The sequence below is a fragment of the Microcaecilia unicolor genome, chromosome 13, assembly GCF_901765095.1.
Source record: "Microcaecilia unicolor chromosome 13, aMicUni1.1, whole genome shotgun sequence".
In the NCBI taxonomy this organism is placed as follows: Eukaryota; Metazoa; Chordata; class Amphibia; order Gymnophiona; family Siphonopidae; genus Microcaecilia; species Microcaecilia unicolor.
Genome location: NC_044043.1, coordinates 63400802 through 63423623, shown reverse-complemented (window position 1 = coordinate 63423623; position 22822 = coordinate 63400802). Strand labels below are relative to the sequence as shown.

Genomic DNA, 22822 nt, shown 5'->3' with positions numbered 1-22822 from the left:
CCTGGTTTTGGCCCCACTTCCTCTCGGGCGGGTCTAGAGTTCTTAAGGTGGCTCTGGCTGTCTGTGGGACTACTCTTAAGGGTGAGGAGCAGAGTTCTATAAACCCCCTCATATAGGGTTACCATATGTCTGGTTTTACCCAAACGTCCTCTTTTTGAGGACACTACAGGGCATCCAAGCAAATTTTGCCAGCCTGTTTGTCTGGGTTTGCAGAAAGGCAGGCTGGCTTGCGGGTGGGCCTCAGGGTGTCCTGTCCTCCCCTCCCCTCCTGTACCTTATCATTGTGCCTGGTGATGTAGTGGCCTCTTTCCTGCCTGGTTCTGCTGCAGATCTCTTGCTCCCAGCGCCGCTTCAAAATGGCTGCAGAGGGTTCAAGCAGTGGCCTTGTGAGACTTCCACAGAAGTCTTGTGAGGTCATCTCTCAGACCTCTTGTGTAACTTTCTTTTAATTAGTCACCTTATTTTCTAACTCCTCTTACTCTCATACCTATCTATATGTTCCATCTTTACTTATACCCTACACTGTCAATTAAAATGTTCTATTACGTATTGTGTTGACATTGTAAGTATTATACTATGCCATACTTTGTATTGTTATTTGAATATTTTTACTGTTGTAATTGTCAATTGCTCATGTTTGATGAATGTGAATGGAATCATGTGGGTGGAGGGAGGGAGCTGTAAAAAAAAGGTGGGTGGAGGGAGGCTGAAAAATAGTGGGGAGGGGACATACGTGGGGAGAGAGAGAGAGAGAATCTGGCTTTCTTGGAGGGGGTCAAGATGACACTGTGGTGCAGGTGTGTGGTGGGGTGGGGGTGTGACTGAATTATATTTTGTGGCCTCTTTTTTGTCACGGCAAATATGGTAACCCTACCCTCACAGTCCCCTATCAGGCTTATTTTCGAAAGAGAAGGGCATCCACCTTCCGACACAAATCGGGAGATGGGCGTCCTTCTCTCAGGGTCGCCCAAATCGGCATAATCGAAAGCCGATTTTGGGCGCCCTCAACTGCTTTCCGTCGTGGGGATGACCAAAGTTCACAGGGGCGTGTCTGCATCATAGCGAAGGCGGGACTGGGGCGTGCTTAAGAGATGGGCGTCCTCAGCCGATAATGGAAAAAAGAAGGGCGTCCCTGACGAGCACTTGGGCGACTTTACTTGGTCCATTTTTTCTTGTGACCAAGCTTCAAAAAGGTGCCCAAACTGACCAGATGACCACCGGAGGGAATCGGGGATGACCTCCCCTTACTCCCCCAGTGGTCACCAACCCCCTCCCACCCTAAAAAAAAAAACTTTGAAAACTTTTTTGCCAGCCTCTATGACAGCCTGAAATGTCATACCTAGCTCCATGACACTATGGTAGTGGTGCAGTTGTGGGGAGTGGGGTTTTGGGGGGGTTTGGGGGGGCTCAGCACACAAGGTAAGGGAGCTATGCACCTGGGAGCAATTTGTGAAGTCCACTGCAGTGTCCCCTAGGGTGCCTGGTTGGTTCCTGGCATGTCAGGGAGATCAGTGCACTACGAATGCTGGCTCTTCCCACAACCAAATGGCTTGGATTTGGTAGTTTCTGAGATGGGCATCCTTGATTTCCATTATCGCCGAAAACCGGGGACGACCATCTCTAAGGACGACCTAAGGATGACCATCTCTAAGGTCAACCTAAATGTTGAGATTTGCGTGTCCCCGACCATATTATCAAAACGAAAGATGGATGCCCATCTTGTTTTGATAATACAGGTTTCCCCGCCCCTTCACGGAGCCATCCTGCGAGGACGGCCCCAGGAAAACTTGGGCGCCCTGTTCGATTATGCCCCTCCACATGATATATTTTCTCTGTCTTCCACACAATGCCCCCTATATGCTATACTCTTTCTTTTATAAAATTTTGGCTATACTGTATGCTGTACTCTCTTTCTTTCACACAATGTTGTGTATATGCTGTACTCTCTCTTTCACACAATGTCGCCTATATGCTGTTTTCTTTCTTTCTTTCACACAATGTCCCTATATGCTGTATTCTCTCTCTATCTTTCATGCACTGTCCTTCTGCAGCTCTTTCTTTATTACGTTTGGTCTTTGATCATGTTGGGGGTCATTTTATAAGTAATTTCTATACTCAACCCCACATTTAAACTGCAGTAATGAGCTCTTATAAAATTGTCCTGGGTTCTTGCACAGAGAAGGATGTGCAGAACCCATTTGTGAATACACTTCTGTACACCCAAACAATAAATGTTTTGGGGAGTTGGAGTTTGGCAGAGTTGTGCATACATTGCCTTATAAAACAGGCCTACTTTATATGCAAACCTGCAGCACAGACTTAGATGACCTGTTATAAAAGGTCTCCGATATTTCTCATATTGATCTTGTGATTCATCAAGTAGGCAGAAAGGTGAATAAACATCAGTGTTAAACACAGTAAGACATTACAGTAACAGTGAATAAAACATGGTTCTCTACTGAGACAGTTGTGGAAATTGAAAGGTTTTACCTTTGTCGGAAAGGTGAGAGAGGAGCATAGTGTTACTGGAGTCTGCTTATTTTTAATCATTCTAGCCTAGGAGCTTCACATCTGCTCCTTCCTGAGCTTTTAACAACTCTGGCAGGTCCTGGTTCATTCAGGATCCATGAGACTTCATTTGCCAATATCAAGATATTTCCTGATTGCATCAACAGTCAGTAATTGAGAGGTAAAATCTGCAACTCCTTCAAGGGACCAATCAAAATGCACTCTATTTACTGATCTTGAGGTGTTGCCTCCATATATCGCTCAGGACATGCTGTCTCTCAGGGGATGGTATGAGGATTAAGATCAAGATCAGGAACCAGGATTTACATTTCTTGCTTGACAGTCAGAGCAGTGTGCTCAGTGGGAAGGCTTGTGGAAGTGATTCTAACAGTGGGACCCTGCAATCAAGAGGGTACTGTTAGCTCCAAGTGCTTCTCTCTCACTTTGAGGCAGATTCACTCCATCTGTCATGTCCCCTACTTCAACGCAAGCAGCGTCCTCGGGCTGCGCGGGGTCCCGTCGACACGCACACTTGACTGGCACTGCCTGAGCCATGTGTGTGTAGTCCTCTCTGGGTTTGTTCAGAGAGTGGTGGTTGCAGGCTCCTTAATTGCTCTGCTTCCATGCACCTGTTTCTGCTCTCTCTCTCTGCCTGGTTTCCAGGCTCCTTGATTGCTTTGCTCCCACCCACCTGGGTCTGCTCTTCCTCTGCCTGGCTTCCCTTGCTTCTCTCCTATTGGTCTTCTGGTTCCTCCTTCCCCTGCTCTTGTCCTATGGCTGTGCCCCTTCTCCCTGCTGATGTCAGACGCAAGCACTTTATCAGCTGAGCTCTCCCTGGACTCCATGCTTCGGCTTCTACTTTAGTAGGTGTTTCTAACTCTGTAGTGTGCTTCTTATCTACTGGTCCCTCGTTGCTGACTTTGCCTGTACCTGGATTACCCCTCTGCCTGCCACCTGCCTACTGATGTTCGCCTGCGTCTGGATTACTCTCTTGACCTGCTGCCTGCCTGGCCGATACATTCATCACCCCGCTTCCAGCTCCGTCCCGTAAGTCCTGCAGGCTACCCGCACTATGGGCTCAACCTCTGGGGAACGGCGGTCAGTGCAGGTGAAACTAGGGGGTTGTCCAGCTGCCAAGCAGAACCTGGTCCGAGTACCGGGCTCAGCAGCACTACTTGGTACAAGAACTCACAAGTCTGACACCATCAGAACTTTAAGGATGAGGCAGCATATAGGGTGCAAAAATTTAAGGACCTCACTTCATAGAGAAACTCTTGAATTGTACCCATTAGCTGATGAGAATGTAGAATCCCCATAAAATAGAAACTCAGTAGAAGTTGGAACACTAGTCTACTTTCCCTTCTTCAGGCTCTTCATAGTTTAGTTCTTTTTCTTATTGTCTCCTCTTAGTTTGTACAGGTCATCCTTTGCATTAGGGGTGTGTTTCTTCTCACTGCTTTCCTCCTTAACTCCTTCTGTTGTAATTTGGAAACCACTTTGACCTTCTTAGGAAAGGTGGTATATCAACTACCAATTAAACATTATCCCTCTTCCATTCTTTCTCCTACTCTGTTTCTCTCCTTCTCCTCCCCTTTCCTTTCCACTACTCTGTCTGTTTCTGCTGCTCAGTTATCCTCTCTGTTTTCTTGCTATGTCTTAAATGATCCTTTTCTCTTTTTGGGTATGGGCAAAAATCTTACACCTTATCTCTTTAGAGACATGTGCCGACAAGATTCAGAATGTGAATATTACTTCAGCCTTGATGCAGAGATTTCCCTGAAGAACCTGGATACCTTGAAAATCCTTGTGGAACAAAACAAGTGAGTCCTTGAGTTTGATTGATTGATATTGACAAATCTCTTCTTATGGTAAGAGCCCTTCATGATCTGCAGTTGCTACTTTGATTCCTTTTTCTGTGCCAATTTCTTTCCTGGTCTTACTGGTGTTGGCTCTGTTTCTTTCTGATAAGACCTGCAGGTGTTGAAGGGTTCACATTTGGAACAGGACCCTTATGCTGCCTGGATCTGTCCTGTGGCAGAATCTCTTCATGATTTTTGTTGTTCATCAGATTACTTCTCTCTAACAAAATATGTTTGTCAAACTGTAGGTTTTGTAGAAAAATATCCTTTCCTTATTTTCTATGGTTATTTGATCTCTTCTCTGTGGTAAGATTCTTTCCTGACTGTCTGGAATTGGATGCACCTTGGCTCTGTGATATGGTTTTCTACTAATCACTTGTTTTTCTTTCTGTCTTGATCTTTTGATATTGGATGAATTAATTCTTTGACACAGGTCCCCTTCTTGGTATGCTGATTTTGTACAGATCTTTGATGACGGATCCTCTTAGGAGCTGCAGTGTATCTGTAAAAGGATTCCTTCGTGATCTGTGCTTGTTAAGTCAGCTTAGTGTGATGGGTTTAGATAGCTCACTCTGTGATGGGAACCCTTCCTTCAGAAAGCAGCATAAAACAAACAGAATACATATGGAAAATATTGTAGAAAATATAATGGACTGAACCATTTGACTATCGTACTCCTCTCCAGGAGTGACCAGAATGGTACAGCCCACAAGAAGTCCAGGAGAAAAGAGAGTTTTTATATCCTGGAAATTGGAAGAGAAAAGGAGGTCTACCTTCTGTTTGTTTGTTTGACTATTTATTTTAAGCATTTTTATTCTGGTTTAATCCCAAAGCAGATTACAATAAAAACATATAAGCAAAACACAACAATAGTCATCAAGATGGACACATATACAAAACATACTATTGGGCTCATCTTTGAAAGAGAAGGACGCCCAACTTTCGACATAAATCAGAAGATGGACGTCCTTCTCACAGGGTCGTCCAAATCGGTATAATCAAAAGCCAATTTTGGACATCCCTAACTGCCTTCCGTCGCAGGGATGGCCAAAGTTCAAGGGGGCGTGTCAGACTTGGGCGTGCCTAACTCTTGGACGTCCTCGACCCATAATTGAAAGAAACAAGGACATCCCTGACAAACACTTGGATGACTTTACCTGGTCGTGTTTTTCTTACGACCAAGGCACAAAAAGGTGCCCGAACTGACCAGGTGACCACCGGAAAGAATCAAGGATGACCTCCCCTTACTCCCCCAGTGGTCACTAACCCCCTCCCACCCTCAAACAACATCTTTAAAAATATTGTGGAGGAAACAGCGAGCCCTCCCAAACTCACCAGAAACCCACTGTACCCACATCTAGGTGCCCCCCTTCACCCGTAAGTGCTATAGTAGTGGTGTACAGTTGTGGGTAGTGGGTTTTGGGGGGGCTCAGCACACACGGTAAGGGAGCTGTGTACCTGGGAGCAATTTCTGAAGTCCACTGCAGTGCCCAGTAGGGTGCCCGGTTGGTGTCCTGGCATGTTGGGGGACCAGTGCACTAGAAATGCTGGCTCCTCCCATGACCAAATGGCTTTCATTTGGTCGTTTCTGAGATGGATGTCCTTGATTTCGATTATCAACGAAAATCAGGAATGACCAAGTCTAGGGATGACCAGATTTAAGGATTTGGACGTCCCTGACCGTATTATTTAAACAAAAGATGGACGTCCATCTTGTTTTAAAAATACGTGTTTCCCCGTCCCTCAATTGGGACGTTCTGTGAGGACATCCAAATCGAAACGAGGACATCCCTTTTGATTATGCCCCTCTATGCCTCAGACAAGATATGACTGAAAATATGTAACTGATTAAAATATAAGTCACTATGCTGTTACTTCATCCCGAGTAGGCTTGCACAAAATATTTTTTAAACAGAGAGGCAGTAGCTCAAAGCCTGAGATAAACAAAAAGTTTATTAATTCCATAATAGTGGTTCCACCAATGAAAAGGCACAATCATGAATTTTCACATAATGGAAATCTGAAACAGATATTTCAGATCACAGTTCTCATCATGGTTTATACATTTGCAAAGCCTTGGAGACATAAGCTGGAACTTCTCCATAAATTCTTTGATTAAATCTACAGAATTATGGCAACCAATGCAGCATTTTCAATCCAAAGTTTCATAGGCTGGATTCAGTAAATGGCACTCAAAATTCAGCACCGATAAAATTCAGTGCTGAACGGCATTCTGTATGGGCGTTCTGGGATCAGCACCCTTTATAGAATAGTGCATAGTGCCAGGATCCGCATCCAACTTTGGGCCTGAGGAATTACACCAACTGAAGCCAGGTGTAAATCCTGGTGCCCAAGTTGGGCGCAGATCCGCTCTATTCTATAACACTGTATGCATTTTAAGGGAACATCCATGACCTACTTAGGCCCCTACCATGGCCACGCCCCATTTGCAGATCTGCACAGAAACACTTAGGCACTATTCTATAAATGGGCACATGTGTTTTCACGTTGATGTGCCATTTTTGCCCAGTTTCAGCGCCTTGCACTGATATAACGCTTTTCCACACTGAAAATTCAGCACTGATAACCTGTTTGGACTAAGACTTGGAACTAAGTTGCCCTGTTCATTCTGATGAATATCCAGTTTTTAAACTATCTTTTTCTTAACAAATCTAAGGTACTATTGATAGTGTTATTGATCATATCTTTTTCTTTCTCCACCCCCCCCCCCCCCCACAGATCCATTATTGCCCCTCTGGTTAGCCATCCTGGAAAACTGTGGTCAAACTTTTGGGCTGCCTTAAGTCCAGATGGGTTCTATGCTCGCTCAGAGGACTATGTGGATATTGTTCAGAGGCAAAGAGTGTAAGTAGCTCTACTTGGGCTGACCTATCATTAGGGATGAGTTAGTGGGTAGTGGAATTATTACCGTGGCAGTTACCAGAATAAAAAGCTGCAGATTCTCCCAGGACTCTCTTGAATGCCTAATTTGCTCTTAGCTCTTCAATCTTTCTTCTCCTTCCCCTGATGATCTAGACACATGTAGAACATTAAGCATTCCTCCTGGTCTCTACATACATTTAGTAATTTTAATCCTCTCCCAATTCTGATCTTAGAGGCATTTGGAATGTTCCATACATCTCTGGGGTCTATCTGATAAAAGGAAGTGTTCTGAGGTCTGAGCTCAGTCAGAGAGATCTTTTCCATAGCAAAAAGATGGACCCAGATATGGCTTTCTGCTACAATGTCCGGAAAGAGGTAAGAGTCTGGGATTAAGGGTCCTATGAGAATAAGGATAGCTACCAGCATTGTCCTCGTCTTGCTCATGCACCACCCTGGCACTTCCTGGATAGTGCCAGGGTGGTCCATAAGGATATTCAGCAGCACCGACTAGATACTGTTGAATATCCATAGCCAGAGCTGGCCACGTCATTGTCTGGATAATGGTGGCTGTAATCCGGATGAATGACTTTGATATTGACCTGGTTCTTAGTAAATTACATCACATTAAGAATTTGATATACCACCATTAGTTTTAGAATAGCAAAATGATTTACAATTTAAATTAAACAAAAAAGTGGGCACAAAACCAGGAGTCCCAGAGACTGGATCACAGTAAAGCTAAAACCAAATTTTATTAATTAGTATATTTGACTCGTATATTTGACTCGACACAACCGTTGTGTTTCGGCCAAAGGGCCTGCATCAGGAGTCTAAATACTAAGGTAGACAGCTAATGATGATCCAGAATAAGAAATACTGGCGAATAGTGTTTAAATGGTCTTAAAAAAAGACCTTTGTATTGAATTGTGGAATGGATCACTTGTGTGAAGAGTTCAGCAGTAAATGCAGGCCCTCAAATATACGAGTCAAATATACTAATTAATAAAATTTGGTTTTACATAAGTACATAAGTAGTGCCATACTGGGAAAGACCAAAGGTCCATCTAGCCCAGCATCCTGCCACCGACAGTGGCCAATCCAGGTCAAGGGCACCTGGCACGCTCCCCAAACGTAAAAACATTCCAGACAAGTTATACCTAAAAATGCGGAATTTTTCCAAGTCCATTTAATAGCGGTCTATGGACTTGTCCTTTAGGAATCTATCTAACCCCTTTTTAAACTCCGTCAAGCTAACTGCCCGTACCACGTTCTCCGGCAACGAATTCCAGAGTCTAATTACACGTTGGGTGAAGAAAAATTTTCTCCGATTCGTTTTAAATTTACCACACTGTAGCTTCAACATGCCCTCTAGTCCTAGTATTTTTGGATAGCGTGAACAGTCGCTTCACATCCACCCGATCCATTCCACTCATTATTTTATACACTTCTATCATATCTCCCCTCAGCCGTCTCTTCTCCAAGCTGAAAAGCCCTAGCCTTCTCAGCCTCTCTTCATAGGAAAGTCGTCCCATCCCCACTATCATTTTCGTCGCCCTTCGCTGTACCTTTTCCAATTCTACTATATCTTTTTTGAGATACGGAGACCAGTACTGAACACAATACTCCAGGTGCGGTCGCACCATGGAGCGATACAACGGCATTATAACATCCGCACACCTGGACTCCATACCCTTCCTAATAACACCCAACATTCTATTCGCTTTCCTAGCCGCAGCAGCACACTGAGCAGAAGGTTTCAGTGTATCATCGACGACGACACCCAGATCCCTTTCTTGATCCGTAACTCCTAACGCGGAACCTTGCAAGACGTAGCTATAATTCGGGTTCCTCTTACCCACATGCATCACTTTGCACTTGTCAACATTGAACTTCATCTGCCACTTGCACGCCCATTCTCCCAGTCTCGCAAGGTCCTCCTGTAATCGTTCACATTCCTCCTGCGACTTGACGACCCTGAATAATTTTGTGTCATCGGCGAATTTAATTACCTCACTAGTTATTCCCATCTCTAGGTCATTTATAAATACATTAAAAAGCAACGGACCCAGCACAGACCCCTGCGGGACCCCACTAACTACCCTCCTCCACTGAGAATACTGGCCACGCAATCCTACTCTCTGCTTCCTATCTTTCAACCAGTTCTTAATCCATAATAATACCCTACCTCCGATTCCATGACTCTGCAATTTCTTCAGGAGTCTTTCGTGCGGCACTTTGTCAAACGCCTTCTGAAAATCCAGATATACAATATCAACCGGCTCCCCATTGTCCACATGTTTGCTTACCCCCTCAAAAAAATGCATTAGATTGGTGAGGCAAGACTTCCCTTCACTAAATCCGTGCTGACTTTGTCTCATCAGTCCATGTTTTTGTATATGCTCTGCAATTTTATTCTTAATAATAGCCTCCACCATCTTGCCCGGCACCGACGTCAGACTCACCGGTCTATAATTTCCCGGATCTCCTCTGGAACCCTTCTTAAAAATCGGAGTAACATTGGCTACCCTCCAGTCTTCCGGTACTACACTCGATTTTAGGGACAGATTGCATATTTCTAACAGTAGCTCCGCAAGTTCATTTTTTAGCTTTACTGTGATCCAGTCTCTGGGACTCCTGGTTTTGTGCCCACTTTTTTGTTTGTTTTACAAAGTATCCGTGGGTCTTCTTTGAGTTCTCCACGTTTTGTGGATTCTCTATTGACTATTACAATTTAAATTAAAATCAACCAATAGAAAAAAGAGAGAAATATGCAGCCACTGTCTCCCTACCCAAGCCACAACCAATACACCGGAAGATTTCAATGCATTGTGTTCAGTGCAGTTTGTAGTTTTCTGATTAGTGAGGTTTTTAGTCCTGCATAGATGGCATTGCAGTAGTCAGATTTAGATAGCACTAGTGAGTGGGTCAGGGATCTGAAAACTGAACTTGGAAACTATGGTCTCAGTCTCAGAATAGACAATCATATCTCCCCAAAAGCTAGAAAGAAGAGATTGGTCTTAAGGGCCTTATTAAAACAAGCTCTAGAGGTCTCACAGAAGTGGCCTGGAATATGAAAAGGGAGTACACCTAGTAAAATCAAGCTGAACCTGGACCAGGGTTGACAAAGAAAGCTGATTAATGTATTGGGAACCAAGGAGGATTCCAAGAGTGATAGTTCAGAAGATCAGAAAGAGAATCAGGAACACCTCAGTAAAATGTTTTATGGACCAATAAGAAAAGCTTGAACTGAACTCTAGATTAAATAGGCAACCAATGAAGAGAAACTAGAGGCTCTGAAAAGTAACGTTGCAGCAGTATTTTGTAAAAGCTGGAAATGATGGAGAGGTGACAATTTAATACTGCAATAAAGGGAGTTGCAGTAATCAAGGTGATTCAGGAGTAAGGCAAAAGCTAAAATGCCTTTACACATAGGAACAGAAGTAAAATTATAGTGCTCAGGTTTAATAAATGGACATTTGTATGAGTGTACATTAACAAAATGTCAGTCAAGTACTTTTCTATCTAATTTCTGATAAGTAATTAGACTAATTAGATAAAGAAGAGAGAAAGGAGGAAGAAAGTTTGCTCCTCATACAAAGGTCACAGAACAGAGAGAAAGCAGAGAAAGAAAGAATAAATGAAAGAAAGATTCATAGCTATAGAGAATTAGATTTTACCAGGTACGAAGGGGGGAAAGCAGACCCCTTCTGGAAAAGCATAGGCCATTGGACGGATCTGAAACTCTCTCTCCAAGCCTAGTTTTTCAGAGTTCCTTTGTCTGCAGCGTGATTTTATAGGCTGTTGTGAGCATCCATCTCTCCTCTACCCTGGTCCAATCATAGGTACTGCATATGGGCTGGAGACTTGTAATTGGGACTTTCATATGTGCTGGAAGCTTGCAATTGGTCCTTGCCATTCCTCTTCTCAGTAACTTATTTTCATAACAAGATATACCAGGTATCTGAGTTGCCTTAGCAACATGAGACCCCATCAGAGCATGTGACCAGCCAGAAATTCCTTCATGTGGCTGATAGGAAAAGAGAGATGGGGATGGGAAATAGTGCAGTATACCTGCAATAAAACTGTATAGCTTATAGCTAAAAATTATAGACATCAACCACCTACACAGCACTACCAATTCTGGTATCCTTGGTAAAGCATTGCGCACATAATATACCTAAATTGCCAAGTGCACATTCATGACATCATGGTGGATGTGCCAGTCAGTGATAGAATTGGTATCATCTCTTGTGCATGCCCCCCCTCCACCCTCTCTCCCCGGGGCACAACAGCCTGGAGATTTACGATTTGTGCTTTCCTGCAGGGAATCTTCATGTTTCTGACAAATAGACAGGAATTTGGACACATCCTTTCCTTGGATAACTTCCAAACAACACACCTCCACAATGATCTCTGGCAGATTTTCAGCAATCCAAAGGTGACGTGACTGTCCTCATTTGATTTTATCCATGCAGTTATGCATCCATGACCGAAGGGATGAAGCGGGGCTGGGGACATGAAAGAGCTGTAGAGAAGACTGGGAGAGGATGCAGAGGCTGTACATCATACTGTGAAGTTCTGTATCAGTAAGAGTTTTATTTTTATTTCTTAACTGTAGGACTGGGAAGAAAAATATATCCATGAAAACTACACAATGGTTTTACAAGGGAAACACCTGGAAACAGTAAGATTCTCTGGATAGTTCTTTGTAAATATAGGAGACATTTCATATTCTATAAGGGTTTCCATCTCTAGCCAGAAGAAAAGATGATACAGGAGGAGGGGTACACTCTGAGCAGTGGTTCTGGGAACTTTAGGAGAAAGGTGCAGGCTGTCATCAAACCTGGATATTCAGTGCCAGGCTGGCATCGAATATCCAGGTTTATTTTGGCCACGCTACCCCTGCTGTAGTGCAGATTTGGCATGCTCTACCTGCGTGTTAGCCCTATCACTACTTAGTAAAAAGCCCCTCAGTGTTTCAAGGGGGCTTTATAGAACTACCCCCTTTATATCCTTTATAGGATATTTCACATGTATATATGCCAGTATAAGCGCATAAAGTAACCTCATATGTAAAAATTCACACATTGCAATTAGGTGTGTACTTGTCTGTGACTTTAGAGTAGGTATGTTCACGAAAGGAGTACCAGCACGCATACCTTTTCCTGCAACTAAAAAAGGGGCAGGGTTAGGTCAGAAGAGAGAAAGAACACGGAACCATTGTAAAAATTGCTACTTCAGGGATGAATACTTGCTTTGAAATGACCTGATTGCATGAATGCAAGCAGCAGTGAGTCTAGCTAAAATGTGCATTTGCTACCATGTTAGAGATAAGTGAAAGCAGTCTGTGTCTCCTTGACTTTTGTTTTCTATCCCTTCACACTTTCTCTGATGTGTTCTGGCTACCTTTGATCTACATTCTTTCATCCCTTAGCCTTGCCCGGATGTGTACTGGTTTCCTATATTTACAGAAGCAGCCTGTGATGAACTTGTAGAGGAAATGGAACATTTTGGCCAGTGGTCCAGTGGCAACAACATGGTATTTATTTATTTATTTGGATTTTGCTCCGAGAGTGATAAGTGAACACTATTTTGCTTTGTGATTTAGGAACTTAAAGATTGGGGTTTAAAGGAGGAATTGTAGTTTAGTGATAGGCAAAATAAAAATATAAAAAGCAAATTTTATCAACTAATCTCCATAGTCTTTTCCACTTAGTTTTAAAAACTTTGTACCACAGCATTAACAGATAGAATCTAGCAGGCACTGCAGGATCTAGTTTAGTGTTAAGGGGGAATAAAAAGTGAGAGAGAGAGGGAAAAGCAAGCAGGACCTAGTTTAGTATTAAGGGGGGAATAAAAAGAGAGAGAGAAAGAAGAACAAGCATTTTTAACTAGTTGCAATCGAAAAGGGGCATAATCGAATGTCACCGGGGAAATTTGGTGGCGGCGCTACAGCTGGCCGGAACCATATTATCAAAAAAGATGCTACCCGTTCCACGCACAGGGCCCAAAATACAGGCAGAGTCTGGAGTCTCAATGCGTGGATAAGACGATGGTGCAGGGAGGAGGGTTTTTGATTTGTTAGGAACTGGGCAACATTCTGGGGAAGGGGGAGCCTATTCCGAAAGGATGGGCTCCACCTTAACCAGGGTGGGACCAGGCTGCTGGCATTGGCATTTAAAAGGAGATAAAGCAGCTTTTAAAGTAGAAACGGGGGGGGGGGGGGGGGGGGAGGAGGCCGACAGTCGCTCAAAAGCGCATGGTTCGGGATAATGTATCTTTCAAAGATATCACCAAAACAGGAAAGATAGGGTATCCTGATAGTGAGGTTGCAAAAGAGACCGTACTAGATCAGGTGTCCTTAAATAAAAATAAAAATCAGACAAAAGATTGCAAATTAATACTGTCAAGTACTAAGCATGATGTAATGTAAATAGGAACAACAAATGTAGTTTGAAATGTCTATATGCGAATGTCAGGAGCCTAGGAAATAAGATGGGAGAGTTAGAATATATTGCACTAAATGAAAAATTAGATATAATAGGCATCTCTGAGACTTGGTGGAGGGAGGATAACCAGTGGGACACTGTCATACCGGGGTACAAATTATGTCATAGTGATAGGGTGGATCGAATTGGTGGAGGGGTAGCATTGCATATTAACGAGAGCCTTGAATCAAATAGATTGAAAATTCTGCAGGAAACAAAACACTTCTTGGAATCACTGTGGATTGAAATTCCATGTGTAAAGGGGAAAAGGATAGTGATAGGAGTGTACTACCATCCGCCTGGCCAGGATGAACAGGCGGATGCAGAAATGTTAAAGGAAATTAGGGATGCAAACAAACTGGGCAGCACAATAATAATGGGTGATTTCAATTACCCCGATATTGACTGGGTAAATGTAACATCGGGGCACGCTTGGGAGGCAAAATTCCTTGAGGAAATCAAGGACAGCTTTATGGAGCAGCTGGTACAAGAGCCAACGAGAGACGGAAAAATTCTAGACCTAGTCCTCAGTGGAGCACATGATCTGGTGCAGGAGGTAATGGTGCTGGGGCCGCTTGATAACAGTGATCATAATATGATCGTATTTGATATTAGCTTTGAAGTAAATATACATAGGAAATCAAATACGTTAGCGTTTAAAAAAGGAGACTATGATAAAATGAGAAGAACGGTGAAAACAAACTTAGAGGAGTAGCTGCGAGGGTCAAAAATTTACATCAGGCGTGGATGCTGTTTAAAAACACCATCCTGGAAGCCCAGGCCAAATATATTCCACATATTAAAAAATGAGGATGGAAGACCAAACGACAGCCGGCGTAGTTAAAAAGTGAGGAGAAGGAAGCTATTAGAGCTAAAAGAAAATCCTTCAGAAAATTGAAGGAACTGACTGAAAATAATAAGAAACAGCATAAAGAATGTCAAGTCAAATGCAAAGCGCTGCTAAGGAAGGCTAAGAGGGGGGGGTGGGGAGATAGGAATATTAGGCCAGTCCTACTCCCTGAAATTTCTGTCACTGATTGTTTTAAGGAGGGGGAAACGTACTGGACAGCTCTGTTTTCTCAGGTTTTGAAGAATGCTTCTGTTAGACATGTACCTAGCTCTACCTTTTTTTGTAAAGCGTTCTCTCTACCTTTTTTTATTGTAAATTATCACCGTTTTTTCAGGACAGTAGACTTCAAGGTGGATATGAAAACATTCCAACAATTGATATCCACATGAACCAGATTAAGTATCAGAAAGAATGGCACAAGTTCCTTCTGGAGTACATTGCACCCATTACACAAAAATTGTATCCAGGATACTACACACAGGTATGCACCACAGCACTTATAGCGGCAAAACCTAGGGAAAGCAAATCCCAGTCCATGGAGCGTCAGGGCTTCAGGAAAGCAAATGGGAGGGTTTGCACCCCAGTCCATGGAGCGGCAGGGCTTCAGGAAAGCAAATGGGAGGGTATGTGCCATAGCCTTCATAGTGGCACAGTTGGTAGAGCACTGTCAGAGTGGCAGGACTTAGAGAACTACGCTCTCTCTCTAAGGTGTGTTCACAGCCATGCACAGTTCCCAGTACTACCATGTCTACCACCCCTCCAGCCATACACTGCTGGAGCCAGAGATACTGCTGCTGTCACCACTACTGCTGGTCCATGTTTAGCCAGCAGCGGTCAGTGGTTTTGTAAGCACTGACTGTCGCTGGCTAAATTATTACCAGATATTCAATTCTGGACCATGTCCAGGCACTGACATTGAATATCTGGGTTTTTTATACAGTACAAGAGAAAATGTTGCTCCTGGGAGAATTTACACAAAGAAATTGTAAAATTCTGCACACTGTCAAAATAATACAATATACATTACTTTTTGAGTAGGAAGTTTAAAAATAATTTTGCACCTGAAAATCTTACAGGGAATATTGTTAGGAAAAGCAGATAGAAAGGTATACACCACAGTGCTCAGAGTGGTGAGCCTCAGCAGTGCAGAGCAAAACATGCAGAAAAACTCCTTGGAGCAGCAGGGCCTCATGCACACAGTAAGGAGTGCATTATCCCATTAAGAAGAACCAGAGTTTACAAAAAAACAGAGTTTTCAAAATCCAGGAGTAGCTTCTGGGAAAGCTCCCATATTAGGTGAGGAGCCCCTTGTAAAAGATGAGTTTAGGCCGAGGAGAGAGAAGAAACTAGGGCCAAATGTAGAGGATACCGTAGTGTTCAAGGAGGCATGAACTGTGTTCTAGTGACAGATGTTCTTGTTTAGAGGTCTGTAATGGAAAATTTTCAGACACGGCTAATCTGGGGTTTGTCATACTAATCCTTCACAAGCTTCTTCTGTATTTGTCCTCCCCAATAGGCAAAATTTGAGTTGGCTTTTGTAGTGCGATATAAACCGGATGAACAGCCATCCTTAATGCCTCATCATGATGCCTCTACATTTACTCTCAACGTTGCTTTGAACTCAGCGGGCGTAGATTATGAGGTGAGCATGTCAGATCTTCTGGGATTGTGCCTAGACCTGATGATAACTTTTTGGATTTGACTGGTGATAGAAAGCTTTATGACCCAGTTCCTAGTCTCCACTAGGACCCCTGGCTAAGCCTGGCATAAGGCAAGAGAAGGAAACGGATGGGAGCTCTGGCCCCATTTTCACTCAGAATGGAGGAAATACTTGCATTATAATACTAAATTTAAATGCTAGGATGGGTAGGAGATGGAGGAGCAAGATGTTTAATCTGCACTGTTACATTGCACTAGCTAGAGTGGGGGTGGGGGGAAGCTGTGCCTCCAGGGCTGCATTTAGGGCTGTCAACCGGCTCCATTATTTATTTATTTATTTACTTATTTATTAAAGGTCAAACAATAAAACTGACATCAGTGCAGTTTACAGTAGTAATTATTTTTTTATCTGAGACAGAGTTGCATAAAACTGAGGACTATATGCTCATTGATATGGGGGGAGGGTATTTTTGATATGTCTAAATCTAAATTTGGATGTTTTCCACAAATCTTCCAAATTCTGAACAGGAAAGATGGTCATTTTCGAAAAAGAAAAACGTCTTTTTTTTTTTTCTCGAAAATACTATGAATGTTTTGTGATTTGGATGGGGTTTTTCTTGGTCCATTAAAAAAAAAAAAAACCATCCAAGTGCAAAATGCACAAAATCAAGTCATTGGGATGTAGGAGGAGCCAGCAATTTTAGTACACTTTGACCCTCTGAAATCCCAGAAAAGCAATGGGGCACCCTAGAGGGCACTGCAGTGGATTTCATAAACTGCTCCCAGGTACACATCTGACCATTGCTCCCTTACCTTGTGTGCTGAGCCCCCCCCCCCCCAAAAACCCATCCAAAACCCACTACCCCCAACTGTACACCACTACCATAGCCCTTATGGGTGAAAGGGGCACCTATACATGGGTACAGTGGGTTTCTGGTGAGTTTTGGAGGGCTCACAGTTTCCTCCACAAGTGTAACAGGTAGGGGGAGGTAGGAACCTGGGTCCACCAGTCTGCAGTGCACTGCGCCCAACACTAGACTACTCCAGGGACCTGCATGCTATTCTAATGGACCTGAGTATAACATCTTGAGGTACAGAGGTTGGTAATTAATGTTTTTCATCACATTTTTGGGGGGTGGGAGGGGGTCATTGACCACTGGGGGAATAAGGGGAGGTCATTCCTGATTCCCTCCAGTGGTCATCTGGTTATTTAGGGCACCTTTTTGTGCCTTATTCGTAATAAAAACAGGTCTAGCTCAAAACGTCTAAGTTTTAGTCCTGGATGGTCTTGTTTTGTTCCATTATGGCTGAAAAACATCTAAGTCTCAGGGACTCCCATGTCCTGTCCTGAACACGCTCCTGGCATGCCCCCTTGAGATTTAGATGCACTTCTGACGGACTTCAGAAAAAAACATCTAAAAAGAGGTTTCGAAAATACTGAGTTGGATGTTTTTGTGAGAAAAACGGCCAAATGCAGACATATGTCACTTTTTGGATATTTTTCTCTTTTGAAAATGAGCCTGACCAATCAAATTATATTAAGACATGGGGGGAGGTTTTGCATAGGATGACAACCTTAAACCATAACATACAATGGAAATGGAAATGCAATGAGGAGGGAACTGAAGCTGCCATAGATATCAGCAGAGGGAACTATCACTCTGAGGAAGAGAAGTTAGCAAGGAAAGGAATGACATCTAACTAGGAAAAGAGGTAAGCAGAACCACACCTAACTCACAAGATCAGCATTCTGTCAGGAATGTTCTAGTTAAATAGCCATTTTTTTACCCTGTCTTAAATTTATAGAAGCTTTTCAGGTAATAAATTCTACAAAAACATGAATTAAGGTTGCGTAGTAGTAGACTTAGGAGTAATGTCAGGAAATTATTTTTCACGAAAAGGGACCACCCACAGACCAGACTAAGTGCATACCACCATCCTCCACTGTGCTGACACCACGTATGCCATGGGCCGCCAACTTCTCGCCACTCCGTGCAGGCGCCCTCTCACCATCAGGCTTTTTCTTGGATGCCATTTAACCACAGCCCTCCTCCGATCGCCAAAAGCAGCGTTCCTGAGAACCACCCCAGCTTCCAGGCTCAAGTGCTGGAAAATAGTCGCTTCCCTGCTAGTCAGGGGAGCAACCATTTTCCAGCAGCAGTACAGCCATTACCAGTGGGTTTCCTGAAGAAGCTATCGCGAAACAGGACCACACTGATTTGAACCTGGAAGCTGGGGTTGTTCTCATGAACGCTGCATTATTCAGATAAGTCCCGAGTTTTCTTAATATTTGGCTGCGGGACTATTTCTGTTGAGTTTTTGAATAAGTGAGTAAAGGTAAAAACACAGAAGTAAATACTAAAATTGTTTTACAAGATAAAAATTATTAAACAAAAACAACTTTTTCCAGGAGGTGTTTTGATCTGTCTTTTTAACTGTGTGCTCTAAAGTCATTAGAAGAAGAACTATGTGTTCTTATTGCCACAGTATGATGAAATCTTTTTCCTCCTTTCACTAGAGAGTGTTGTAGTGTCTTCACTTTTTGCACTGGGCTTTTAAAATAAGCACTATAGCTACTAGTGATCTATAAGTATATTCAGTACCATGTAGGACTAAATTCTTTAAATAGCGCTGAAAAATCAGCGTCGAAAAAAAAGCATTAAGGACTATTCTATAAATGACGCTCACAGTTAGGCGCTATTTACAGAATTGCACTTACGCTGGGATCTGCGACTGTCTTTAGTTGTGAGGATTTACACCAACTGGTATCTATCTTCACCCCTAAATTAGGCACAGATCCCCCTTATTCTATAAAAATATGTAAACTGAAGGGATGCCCCTGATCCGCCCATGGCCGTCCCATGGCTGTGCCTCCTTTGTGGACCTGTGCGTAAGATTTACATGTGGATCCCAGTTCCTTACTTTGTGCACATAAATCCAAATTAATTCCAATTAGCACTGATAATTGTTTGGGCCCAGTTATCTGCGCTAATTGGCTCATTATTCAATTAAATTGCACACGCAAGTCAGACACACACCCAGATTTGCACATGAAATTCTTAGCTATATATAGAATTCAGGCTGAATATACTCATCTTTTTAAACACACAGACAGCTGAATACTGACCAATTTTTTTTTTCTGGACCTGTAATAAATCATTGCTTTAATCGAGCTGCACATTCAGAGGTAGAACCTGAGCTAATGGTGAGATTAAGTCACATAACCTGGTCTTACGTACTTCACTGATAAAAACTTCTTAATGTTTTTGTAGGGAGGAGGCTGTAATTTTTTGCGTTATAACTGCTCCATCATAGCTCCTCGGAAAGGATGGGCCCTCATGCACCCTGGACGCCTGACCCATTATCATGAAGGTCTCCCAACGACAAAAGGCACTCGTTACATTGTAGTGTCATTCCTGGACCCTTAATTCAACAGTATCAAGACAAGACTTACCATCTGCATTCCAGTCCTGAAAGATGGGCAACGCAAGCTGCTGGTTGTTTTTCACCCTAAATGGTTCACCCTTGTATGTTACTACTACTACTTATCATTTCTAAAGCGATACTAGACGTACGCAGCGCTGTATTGCAACTCAAAATTGTTTAGATTTGGAAGGGAAATCCTCACAGACCTGCAAAGCTGATTTTCACCTGAAGTTTTCTGAAACCTAATGGGCAACATATTTCACTCGGGGGCAATTTCTCCAAATGAGTTAGTTTTGTTCATATTATGACAGGAATGAACCTCATTCCTAAGCCATGACATGTGAAGATGCTCATCATAAAACTTGCATTGTGCCAAAGAGAGCTTCCTTATGGAGTTTGTAAGATGTAACATGTATAGGTAATTTATCAAAGTGTATTTGGAAATTCTTTTTGATCTAGCCTGAGGCACCCAAAATAATGGGAAATATTTCAGTATCTTTCTGCCATATTTTCTTCATTTCTGACTGCATTTCTTGTTACACAGTGAAGGAAATGATATGACTACGAAATCATTCTCTGTCCTGTCGCTAAACTCCTCGTGATTACAGTTCAATTTGCCTTATTTCCAGGAGATCAAAGCGTCTAATTTCTGGGATAGCCAAATATATATATGGCATCAGAACCCTTCCTGCTTGGGAATGTAAATGTATTTCCTCATTTTCTGGTCCATATTCTGCCACAGAAGCCCCCCCCCCCCCCCGACCAGCACCACACACACGCGTCTCTTATAGATAACTCGGACTTAGAGAGGTTTATTTTAATTTCTGTTCATCTCCAAGGACTTCCACAGTCTATTGTACTGCTAGCCTTCCACTGTCTATTTATTAAAATGCTTCCTGCTTGGCTTACAGTGAAAAGAGAGGCATGACAACAGGGCTTCTTAGGGCAGCAAAATAACGTGGATTTAGGAGGAAAAAAAACAATAACAGAAACACTGCGCGCAAGGAAAGGGAAGAGATAATTGAAATCATAATGGAAAACAGTGTACCCTAAGGCTTTATGAGGTTTCTTGATAACTAAAATGAAGGGTTTGTTTCCAGGCTGTAGAAAATGCATACTAAGAATATTGAGGCCCATAGTCACAATGTCTTATATAGTTTGCAACAGATGCTGACCAAGTACATTTATTTTGGCCATTTGTACAGTCAAATTCTGGCCATACCATTTGATATATAGGCAGAATTTGGCTGTATAAGAAGGGGGTGATATGTTGAGTGGTCTGGAGGTGGGGCAGCAAATGATCCATGCAACGATGAAATTGAAATGCTGTATGGATATTATTTCTGTTTATGTATTTAGAAAGATGACGTACACTCCCAATACACAATTTTCTGTAATTTGTACAGTTCAGAACTAAAGCTGTACATTTCAATAAGTGATTTGTAAAGTGCACCAGATTTTCTATGCAATAAAATACACTCAGTGGATCTGATTTTTTTTTTTAATTAGTTAAAAGTTAAGCTATGAAACTCATTACCAGAATTTGTGGTAAACAGCAGTTAGCATATTTGGGTTTAAAAAAGGTTTGGACAAGTTCCTGGAGGAAAACTCCATAGTCTGCTATTAAGACAGACATGGGGAAGCCAGTGTTTGCCTGAGATTGGTAGCATGGAATGGTGCTACTATTTGGGTTTCTGTCAGGTACTTGTGACCTGGATTGGCCACTGTTGGAAGCAGGACACTGAGCTAGATGAACCATTGGTCTGACCCAGTATGGCTTTTCTTGTGTTCTTAAGGATCATTTCAATTACTTTACCATTCCAGTTAGGCCTTGTGGCCCTTATGAGTGTCCTTCCTTTGTTCGTGCTTTTGTTACGTTCCATTTCTGGTTTTCGCTTTAGCCAGGCTCTGGTTTCACCTTGTCTTGAGTGTGCTCTGTTTATTTGCCATGTCTGGTATCTTGTTTGTATTCAGTGCCTGGTTCGCTCTGCTCTGCGCCTCCCCAGCCCAAGCGCTTACCATCCCGAGTTCTGTGACATTACTGAACTGCATTTCGGTGGCCGTATCCTCTGCTCAGTTTAGGAGTTACAGCCACCTCTGAGCTACTATCATCAATGCAACCAACTGGATGAAACCCCTTCCAATACCAGCTGAAGCCCTGAAACGACCCATGCCGACTAGCCCAGTAAGCTAGGAGCAGTACTCCTGGCTGTGTTAGGGGTAAGGACCTTGGTCCAAAGCCCCAGGAGCAAAATGGCTCAAACTGTCCCTAAGAACGCAAGCTGTGGACTGCCTCCCAGGGGATGAGGCCTACCTTACCTCCCTACACCAACCCAACCTTACTATCTGCTGGAGGTATAGAAGATTCCAGCAGGCACCGCCCCTTATATTGGTGATATCACTTGAAAAGTTCAGATTCTCTACCTGCATCTCCTGTTCAGGAAGCGACTTGACCCACTGGTGCAGACTGCTCTAGCGGGACAATATAGAATACTCTTTAACAAAACAAAAATTTTACTCTTCTTTTAATTCATTTTGCCTAATTGTATTAAAAAATGCACATCTGATCAATTTAGGGACTTCGCCTAGTTCACTATGGCACATCATCCACTAGACTGAAACAGCTGTTAATATGTACATGATGTTCCTCTCTCAAAAAGGGAGGAACATCCTTTATAGACTGAGAAAACTTTATTGGTTTAAATTGTCTTGCCAAGTTAATACGTGTGGAAAGTAATTTTACAACACAGTGCTAACTGAAAACAAAAATCAACCCACACTTCTATTTTTTAAAGGAAATTTGAGGGGCATTTTCGATGTCTAAATCTGATTTTGGACATTTTGCAAGAAACTGTCCAAAAATCCAGTAGGGAACATGGCCATTTTCAAACCAGAAAAACGTCCAACTTTTTGTTTTGACAATGGCCATTTGTTAGATGTTTTGGTGCTCAGTGTGTTCATCTTTTAACACCAATTCTGAAAAAAAAAAAAAAAAAGTTCAAGCGAAAAGTGCATAAAAATGAGCCATTGGGATGTATTGGGGGGGGGGGGGGGGGCAGGGGTCAGCATTCTTAGTGGACTGGCCACACAGACATCTCAGCAGAACAGGCACTGGAGTGGACTTCAAATAAAAGGTCCCAGGTACACAT

At 42.8% G+C, this 22822-nt stretch overlaps 1 protein-coding gene across 2 annotated transcripts in view; it reads left to right on the top strand.

Annotated features, from left to right (window-relative positions):
* Positions 1-21178, top strand: part of PLOD1 (procollagen-lysine,2-oxoglutarate 5-dioxygenase 1) — a 46937-nt gene extending 25759 nt beyond the window's left edge. For both annotated transcript variants that reach the window (XM_030185682.1, XM_030185681.1), the window contains exons 11-19: positions 4224-4328; positions 7107-7232; positions 7484-7625; positions 11575-11688; positions 11869-11934; positions 12685-12789; positions 14923-15069; positions 16105-16230; positions 19520-21178. In XM_030185682.1, the coding sequence (XP_030041542.1) occupies positions 4224-4328; positions 7107-7232; positions 7484-7625; positions 11575-11688; positions 11869-11934; positions 12685-12789; positions 14923-15069; positions 16105-16230; positions 19520-19675 (1087 nt within the window). In that variant the 3' untranslated portion in view covers positions 19676-21178. The remainder of the gene's footprint in view (positions 1-4223; positions 4329-7106; positions 7233-7483; positions 7626-11574; positions 11689-11868; positions 11935-12684; positions 12790-14922; positions 15070-16104; positions 16231-19519) is intronic.
* The last annotated feature ends 1644 nt before the right edge of the window (positions 21179-22822 follow it).